Consider the following 9921-nt stretch of genomic DNA (forward strand, 5'->3'; position numbering starts at 1 on the left):
AAAAAAAAAAAAAAAAAAAAAAATGTGACATGGAAGCCAAAGGCAGTTTTCTAGGACTACTAAAATTTTCAAGCAGATAGAAAATGAGAATTAGATCATTTATATATTTATTTTTCACTCTTTTTCATCATTAATGGCTTGTGGTTATCTTCCTCTCTGAATTCCCTTCAGTGCATGTTAGTAGGGAATAGGATTTTTCCTTTTATTTCATGTTTCTAAAACCAAATGTACTATAATCAGCTTAGTTTCATTCACTAAAACAAACCGTTATATCATAACTCTGATTATTGTAAGATATTTAAAAATTTGTTTCTGAATTTATAATTTCCCTAACTCTTGGAAAAGGACTATAACAAATGTATTGAGCCTTTTTTATTTAAGGTTATGGAAAAATAATTAACACTCACAAGGTTAATCATTCCAACTTGCACACGGCATAAAAGCATAACTATGTGAATCAAATTTCCCCTTTTTGTTTGGGTTTAAATCGTTATATTATGTTAAAGGATATTTAATGCTTGAAAGCTTTGACCTTGCCTGGGATAGGAGCCAGTTCAATCTTTTCTCGGATAGAGTTAAGCCCAAGTCCTATGATCAATAAATGCAACAGGCATAGTAAATGTAGTGGGGCTTGTGTCTACAGGAAGGACACTGCCAGATAGCACAAACCATACCATATTGGCAAAGGAACTTTACAAGTCCTTTCATGTCTCAAATCTTTTGAAACCAACCACCTAATTTTTTTAACTTCCTTCATCTGTTAAGCATAGGCTTTTTATTTTTCTTCTGACTAGAAATAACATGGTCTTTTGTGTGTGTGTGCTAGCATGAATCCAGCTTCATATATATATGTACATATACATATATGTATATATATACATATACACGTACACTAAAAAGCATGCTCAAAGATTGATGTTGCCAATATTATTAACAAGAAGCTGGTAATTGTAATCATAAGGACAGTTTATTAAACTTCTATATATTTTGGCTTTATATGTTCTATATTATTCATAACAAATTATAAATAATAAATTATGTGAAATATGTATAATAGCTGTTATATATGAGATATTATATACATAGAGTATATGTGCACAATATAAATACATATTATCTCATCTGTAAAATACATCTAAGAGATTAATGACAAAGCTTAGTATGTGCCATACACTGTTCTAAAAACTTCATATGCATTGACTCATTTAATCCTTGCAAAAGATCCATGACATAGCCTGAGAGAGCAGAGGTGGAACTTGAACACAGGCAATGTTGTACCTGAGTCCATGCCCCTAACCAATGTGTCATTCAGTTCTGTTGTGTCCACATTCCACAAATGGCAGCTGTTATCCTTGCTGTTACTACTGAGTCCTAATAAGAATTGTAGAGCATAGGTCTAACCTCTTAAGTTCTCTGCACTTTAGCTTCCTTCCAAGGCAGTAATCTGCCTGGGTAACTTCTCTCTCCTCTGGGCAACTTTCTCTGGGTCTTTACCTAAGAAGTACTCCCAACACATCTTAACATTTTCAAGTCACTAGATACCTTTGTTTAAAAGGAAAGTTGTCTTTTTCTAAAATTAGTGAGTGATTTTAAAGCTTTTTAAGTGCATAGAATTTTAATAACATAGATAATAGTAATAAAAAACTGTAAAGAACAGTTTTCTCTATACACTCTATATTTATAGATGTAGTTATTATTCCTTTCCCTGAGTGTATTAAGTGGACTTTATAGGTTTGCAAACACAGTTTGGCAAGCTTTCAGGCAATCAGTGTCCATTAGGAAATCAAAATCTGGAAAAAAAATTCTAGAATAACCAGTCAAGGCAGGGTAAAATATAATTAAAAAAACAAGTGAAATTAGTTTCCTCTAACAAAATATTTCCTTGACATTTTCACTCACTCTTATCTGTTTTACCAGTAAAGTTCCACTTTGGCCACTTGTGTTGAATCACCAACTATGCCCTCTGTAAACTGTGCCATCTGGATTTTATTCTTATAGAAATCCTTCAGTCTCTCTCTTCAAGGTCACTAATGGCTCCTTCATTTTAAATTTAAGTGTGTATTTTCTTAATCTTTATTTGTCTCGACTTGTCTGGAATATTTGATTAAGTAGATTATTCCCCCAACTCAAAATCCATCCCCAGCTTTCACTGCATTCCATTAATCAAGTTTTCCTATTTTATGTCTTTCCTTATTGCATCTCTAGTTTTTCAACAAATATTCATTTAGTACCTGCTAGGCTACTGTCCCTACTGCTCTAGGCACCAGGGACAGTAGCAAATAAAATGAAGTTCCTGCCTGTCTAAAGGTTATTGGTGTCTTTTATCTCCATCAGTTGTTCACCAAAGCCCATTCTTGGACCCGACCCTCCCCCTGACATCTGTTTCCACTTTTTTTTTTTACTTCTTTAAAATTCCATCTTTGTGCTATCAACTACTGCTTTCAAGAAGATTACCCCTAATATAATTTTGAATTAGGTAAACAGGGGGTTCAAATCCTAGAACCAGTACCTGTTATATTAATAATAACCATTGGTAAGTTGCTGAAATACTCAGAGCCTTAGGTTTTTTCATCTGCAAAATGGAGATAATAATCATACCTACATCACAGGGTTCTTGTGAGATAAATTAGAAAATGGGTGTGAAGTGTTTAAATTATCTAGCAGTTAAAAGGCATACTATTGTTATGACTGTTTCTTTCTTAGTCCCTCATGCTCTTATCCTTATTCTTACCCTTGATCTACCTACAGTTAGATCATCTCTAACTGATCAATAAACTCCCCCTTTTGGATGACTATGCTATCTGAAATCCTAGGTTTTCAAAACCATGATCATTTTCTTTTCTCACATGTTAGCTCTCTTCCTTAAATTTTTCATTTAGATTACTGACTCTATTATTCTCAGGTCACTAGAGTTGAAAATTGTGGATTCCCACATCTCCTTAACTCTACAGGGGCACTCAGTGTTTTAACTTTCAGGTGTTTTGAGGAAATTATCCGTATTTTGTTCATCATAATATCGCCAGTTGTAACACAGAATCAATGCCCAAAAATGCTTGTTGGGTGAAAAAAATTGAATTAGAATTAAGGAAGACAAAAGGCTAGATGGAGGTTATGTTGAGGACAAAGAGCAGGTGCATAGAGGTTAAGGGATTATTAGAGGGAGAACTTTAGGACAGGGAGAGGAATTTCAAATCTGTGATCTTGGAGTTGAGTCAGTTCCTAGTGATAACGAATACATACTGATGGGTGCATGTTCAAATTAGAGGAAGAGCCCTCAGGAGAGCATTTTGCCTAGTTTTGTATGCTCACAGTTAAGTATGTACCTCTTAGTTCCTTTTACTCTGAGGAAGTACATGGACAATTTGTCCTTTGAATAACAGTTCTTGCCATTGTTTTCATACCCTTTAGCCATTTGTGCTCCAAATTTAATGCCTCAAGGAAAACACTTGAGGTTTTCCTTTAATCAGGCTCTTTGCCCACACAGCCTGCCTGCTGCTGTTGCCTCATATCTACACCTTTAGCCAGCCTCCAAATTGCTTTAGTAGTCAATTGCCAGGGGAATGATGTTCCCCAAAGCTGAGCCCTTGAATAATCAAGCTGCCACATTTATGCTACATCAGTTACAGTGATTGCTCTCCAAAGATAATGCCATTACAGATATGTTTCTCTCCTTGGGTGGACTCTGGGGGAAATGAATCAATTTCTAAATAAATAGTATTGTATTTAGAATAATTGAAATAAGCATAAGTCTTTGAAAGATTTGGATAACTTTTCCACATGGGAAAGAAATGCTTCTCACAGTCAGAAGGAATACAGTACGTCATGTTCTCTTCTTATTGTTCGTGACAAAAATTCAAGCAAATAATGTGTTCTCCATATGCTGGGGACCAAATTTTGCCTCTAATGTAATACTGAACCATCAAGAATAATTATTGTTGTATATGAGCATGTAGGAGTTAATATACAATGAAATGTGTAATAGCTAAATATAAATGATTTTTTAAATATTATTTTTCCAAAACCTTTATTATTAGTATATTGTGATTTAACAAATTAAAGATATAAAATTCCAAATCTTATGTTTTAGCAATAAAATGGTCTGTAACTTTGGAAACTTTTAGTAGCATTTTAAAAAATTGAATATACATAGTGCCTATTACCATTTAAGACAAACTTTTTAAAAATAATTTTTATAGTCTGTGACTGAGACAATTTTCAGCTGACTGATTTAAACCTTTACAAGTAATTTATCATTTGATGGGATTTAATCAGAAACAACTCAAATATAGGAAGAAATAGCCAATAAAATGTCTAAATTAATATTTTCAACATGGCAATTTTTATTATTTTTGTCTGTAGGCCTATCCATGCTATTTCTGTCTTGAAACATATCTGATACCTGTTTGTTTAAAATAGACATAATTTTCACTTGACTTTATTTTCCCTTTGTCAGGTATTTTGCAATATGGATCTCAATGGGGGAGGTTGGACTGTAATACAGCATCGTGAAGATGGAAGTCTAGATTTCCAAAGAGGTTGGAAAGAATATAAAATGGTAAGATGGAAGAATTTACATAGTTTTTGATGTTTTATCATGAGATTTTCTTCACTACACTATGTGATAAACCTTTGTATTTTTAGATGTCTTTCAGTTATTTTAAAAATAAAATGATAACGTTTGTGACATTCTCATTAAACACAAAACACTCATAAATCTTTTTCAGTAAATGATTTCCACGTGTGCATCAGAAGGAAAAATATATTACTGAAATTATTTAGTGAACTGTTACATATTGTCTGAATTTGTTCCTGGTTGAATGAGGGTGGAGGAAGCTAGAATTTAGACCCAGGCTGGGTACATGAGCCAGGACAAGGGAAGTGCGCAGGGCTGTGGGCTGTGGTGCAGGACTGGGAGGTACTACCAATGGCTTCACTCACATGGCTGGCAAGTTGTTGCTGGCTATGGACTGAGAACTCCTCGATGTGGTTAAGTTGGGCTTCTCCCAGTACAGTGATCCAGGGTCATCAGACTTACTAAGTGGCAGTTGACATGCCTCAAGCACAAAAATAGAACCTTCCAGTCCTTTTTAAGATTTATTAGACCCAGAAATGGCATGGTTTCACTTCCACTACATTCTTTTAGTTAAAGTTGATGACAGGGCCAGTCCAGATTCAAAGTGAGACAAGTACACAAGGGTGTGAACTGTGAGGCATGATTCACTGAGGTCTCCAAAATGACAGCAGACATCATCATCATCATCATGATCACCATCATCATATCTAACCCTTTCAATGTTTAATATGTGTAAGCCTCATACATAAATTCTTCCGTAATTTTTATATCAAACCTATTATACAAAATTACCTGTGAGAACATAGGATAAAGGTAATGTTACTGAGCAAGGGCTCGTTGCCTAAGGTTTGTAGAAGCCAATACTATGGCACAGGCTTTTGAGAAAAGAAAGAGCTTTTATTTCGAGGTCGACCAGTAAGGAGACAAGAGGCAAGGCTCTTCAACTCTGTCTCCACAGTCCAGGGATCAGGGTGAGTTAAAGGATCAGGGGAATCTCAAACATAGAAGCTGATTGGCTAGGCTTGAATCAGTCCATATAAGCTGCTGGAACCCAGAGTTTTCATATTAAAAGATTTCTTGCTCTGTAAAGAGCTCCAGGAGCAACATTTCTATTCTTTAAGTTCTGTAGACTGAAGATTCTTGGTTCTGGGGTCACCCTGGAGACATGGCTACCTGTCTCACACATGCACTGTTCTAGTCTTTACTCTGCCACTTACAAATGGAGTGATTTTTGGCAAATCACTTAACCCATACCTTAACTTTCTCACTTGTTAGAAGAAAGAGTACATTAATAATAGTACCTCATCTGCCTTGCAGGGATATTGTGAGGATTAGCTGTAAGTAAAGCTCTTGGCACGTTGAATTGTCAGTAAATAGTAAGTGTTATCATGATCCAAGATTAAAACATCAAAGACTGCAAATTCTTTTCTTAACTCTGGCAAAAATATTATTTTGCAAATCACCTTAAATCATGATTATTTTCACTACTAAAATGAGATGTGAAGCAGTTATCTGAGAATTAGACTATAGATATAGATTCTGGCAAGTCTGAAATACATTATTATTAATACTAATGGTAAAAGAAAATTTTATATAAAGTTGTCATCACAGTGACTTTCCAAAATGGTGACTTACCAGCTGTAAGCATCTGCTGCCTTGGCAAACGAGGCACGTTAAGTAAGAGAGACTGACGTATGAAGGATGGCATTGACTCGTGTTTTGTAAGCATTTACCAAATGTATATATTTTAAGCAATTTTTTAAATTATTGGAATGGGACTGAATTATTGTTTATTCACAATAACCAAAAGCCCCAAACTTTTGTGAAGTTTACTCCTCTCCCTTTTTTATTTTTTTTTTTCCTTCTTTAAAGTAGAAAGACTATCATGTTTTATTCAAACTAGAACAATTTATCATCCGAGTGTCAATTCTACATGGTCAGAAATGAGATAAACTCCAAACTTCTGAAACATTTTGGCAAAAATGAGTCTGGTGACTTCTTTTTGTTTTAATTAAGAGAATTTATTATATGTTATAACTTGGTTAATTTTCACCAAAACACATGATAAAATGTGAAAAAATTTGGTGAAAAAATCATGTGTTTCGGTTGTTTCCTCCAGAGCTTTTCTTTCACCTAAAGACAAAATAACGACTCTACAAAGAATGGATATAGACCCCTTAAGCCAACACTTATCAGTCACACCCACTTCTGCTCCCTGAATCAGAACTTGCTGCTAGGGTGTACATCCTTTGGGAAAAAGAACTTCTTGGCGTGTACCACTGCCTCCTCAGTCTTCCCTGATCTATTATATGCAGTAAGACGCTTCACTTCTTTCTCAGGCACTGAGTGTAGAAATAAAGTTTTATCCCTTCTTCTTTTCTGCCTTTCCTCCCTCCTTTCCTTCATTCTGGTTGACATCAATGGGCTGCCTCTTGCTTCATAAGGTCTCCAGAACAATATGTTAAAATTACCAACACATGAAATTACAAATATATAATGATAATTTTTAAACCTCTCTCAACATGGAAGATTTGCAGTTTATTTGATTCTTAACATTGGCTTTAAGCCTACAAAATCTTTTACCTAAGCTTTGTTTTCACTTAAACTTCCTTAAGAGGAGATTAAAGGTGTTTGCTTAGAGGGAAGTCTGGAGTGGGCTTTTTTAATGAGGCACTTAGGGAACTATATTAACTCCTTCAAGCCTTAAGGATACCATTTAGTGGCCTCCAGCGATAACACTTACCAGCAGTACTTTTGCGTATAAAGCCCAATCAAGCTAGGAGTTCCAAACAGTACCCCAGTGGCCTGACTTTACAGAAGGTAGTGACTAATGCCCTGGAGACAACCTGTCTTTGTATGGAAAACAATTACCCATATAAACAGAGCTTCCTACTGACACAAGTATTTCAGGCTGAGCACAATACCTTCTGGGAGTTCTTTGTTTCTGGAAAGAAATTAAGAGCACATTTTCAACTGCATTTTAAACTCTTCACATTAAAAGGAGAAAAATATATAAGAAATTTAAAATGCTGAAATAAATCATCCTCTGATCTTTCTTGGGCTGTCTCAGCAGTTAGAGGAGATGCACAACTGAATTGTATATTAAGCACCTTTGGAAAGCCACAGCTCAGTAACCCTGAGTTCTTATCTGTTTTCTTTAATCATTTTATGAAAAGAGATGAAATCCATAGGATACATGGACTGTGTCTGTTTTCAATTGTTTCAGCTATAAAAAGTCAGCACTTCCGGGGCTTCCCTGGTGGCGCAGTGATTGGGAGTCCGCCTGCCGATGCAGGGGACACGGGTTCGTGCCCCGGTCCGGGAGGATCCCACATGCCGCGGAGCGGCTGGGCCCGTGAGCCATGGCCGCTGAGCCTGCGCGTCCGGAGCCTGTGCTCCGCAACGGGAGAGGCCAGAACAGTGAGAGGCCCGCGTACTGCAAAAAAAAAAAAAAGTCAGCACTTCCTATGAGCATTATCAGACAAAACAAAGTATCAGGGACAATTATTTTATTAACTTGGAAAAGTACAAACCAAAACTGAACATTTCTGCAGATTTTGGCAAAAACTAATGAATATTGGTCTTTCCCCTCTGTGTTTTTTTTTTTTTTTTTTTTTTTTAGCAAAATGTGGTTTTTAAGGCCAATTTTAAGTCAGTATTAGTTTAAGCTAAATTCCAGGGTCTTTTGCCTTTTATTAAAGAGCTAAAGGAGAATTAAAATTGATTAACAATCTCTCTGAATTATGATATCAAAATCTTTCATACGATTATGATTGACGTAACTAAACAGTAGTTTTCGTGAAAGGATATGGCATAGCATCCTTGGATTTTATTTATAAAAAGGAAGAAATTCTATTTTTATTACTATTGTTTGTTTATTCAGTAAGGATTTGCTGCTTTTTCAGTGTCAGCCCTGAATTTTGTATAATATTTTACTTTTATTCTTATGAATGTTGCAATCTATTTATTTGGAGTAAAATATAAACCTGTGGTAAGCTGTTATGTGTACAATAATGTGTAAACCTTTTTTTGCTTGTTTGTGCATTGGTCATCTCTGTATTTCAGGCATAAATATGAATTTTTTCAAGGACAGCCCCATAGTACATAATCCACACTTAACTCCTAATATCTTCAATATGAAGATGAAGTTTTGTCTCTTCCCTTGTACCACTTAGGTAATTGGATCTGGTTAATTGCTTTTTTCTCATTTGCACTCGAAGTAGTTATTCTACATCATAATCCTATGGTTCCCCACCTTTAGTACACAGCACACTCACCTGGGGAACCTTTTAAATGTACAGATCTCTAAGACCACCCAAGACATACTGAGTCAGAACCTCCATACAGGAACCAAGTCATCTATATTTTGAAAAGGCTCCACAGCTCTTTCTGATATGCACTGCCAGTTGAAAGTAAGTGTCAGAACGATCAGTTTACTAGCATGGGCTTAAGATCTCAAAAATTACCTCTTTTTGTAGATCCTAAAACTTTTGAAATGTAGTGAGAAAGAGATTAAAAAATATAGGACCACAATAGAGTTGAAGAAGACAGCTTCTCTTTAGCATTAGGAAAGCAGAAATAAGAGTAAGAAGATAATCTGTAGACACAAAATATGGTTTGTGTCATAGTTTAGCCCCAGTTGCAACCAGTTGGTTTAAATTTCTTGTTTAATAATTAACTTCTCGGATTAAAATGACAGTACTCATTTGTATAAACCAGTATTCAACTTGTCATAAGAATACATTAGTTCCTAGCATCTGAAAGCCATTTAAAGAATTGGTTCATATCCCCTTATTAATTCTCAGGCTAAGACAAGACCTGGATTATTTTTGTTCCCTTTCTCGTACAGAGTAGAAAAGAACCTGCTTAACATCATATAGCTTATAGTCTCTTGGGAGACAGGCGAGTAAACAGAAAATTACTATATATTGTGATATATTCTCTAATTATAATAAAAACAACTAGATTTTTGCTAAGTGCTTCTCATGCATCAGCACTGAGATAGATGCTTTAGGTATATTTTCTCACTTTTTTCTCGCAACAGTATATATGGAAATGACATTTTAAATCCTTGTTTTGCATGTAAGGAGACTGAGGCTTAAAAGTAACAGCAAATGTGTGGCAGAGCAAGCCTTCAAATTGGAGCAGAGAGAGGGAGTAGAAGTTGTTTAATCAAAGCCAAGCCTTTGTTCCTAGGTGTCAGATTCGTGGCCGGCCTGATAAACTAGCCAGTAGATAGTTTACTAATGTAGGAACCCATTTCCCCTTCTTTTCTTGAATTTTTCATCTTTATGATGAAATGGTTGTTTCTGCATCACTGCACTCAGCTATTAGACGGTTTCTTCCCT

General features: G+C 35.4%; 1 protein-coding gene across 2 annotated transcripts in view; it reads left to right on the forward strand.

The window, feature by feature from the left end:
- Positions 1-9921, forward strand: part of ANGPT1 (angiopoietin 1) — a 252366-nt gene that overhangs the window by 200914 nt on the left and 41531 nt on the right. For both annotated transcript variants that reach the window (XM_007446535.1, XM_007446536.1), the window contains exon 6: positions 4454-4555. In XM_007446535.1, the coding sequence (XP_007446597.1) occupies positions 4454-4555 (102 nt within the window). The remainder of the gene's footprint in view (positions 1-4453; positions 4556-9921) is intronic.

The sequence above is a fragment of the Lipotes vexillifer genome, unplaced genomic scaffold (assembly GCF_000442215.2).
Source record: "Lipotes vexillifer unplaced genomic scaffold, Lipotes_vexillifer_v1.1 scaffold327, whole genome shotgun sequence".
NCBI lineage: Eukaryota > Metazoa > Chordata > Mammalia > Artiodactyla > Lipotidae > Lipotes > Lipotes vexillifer.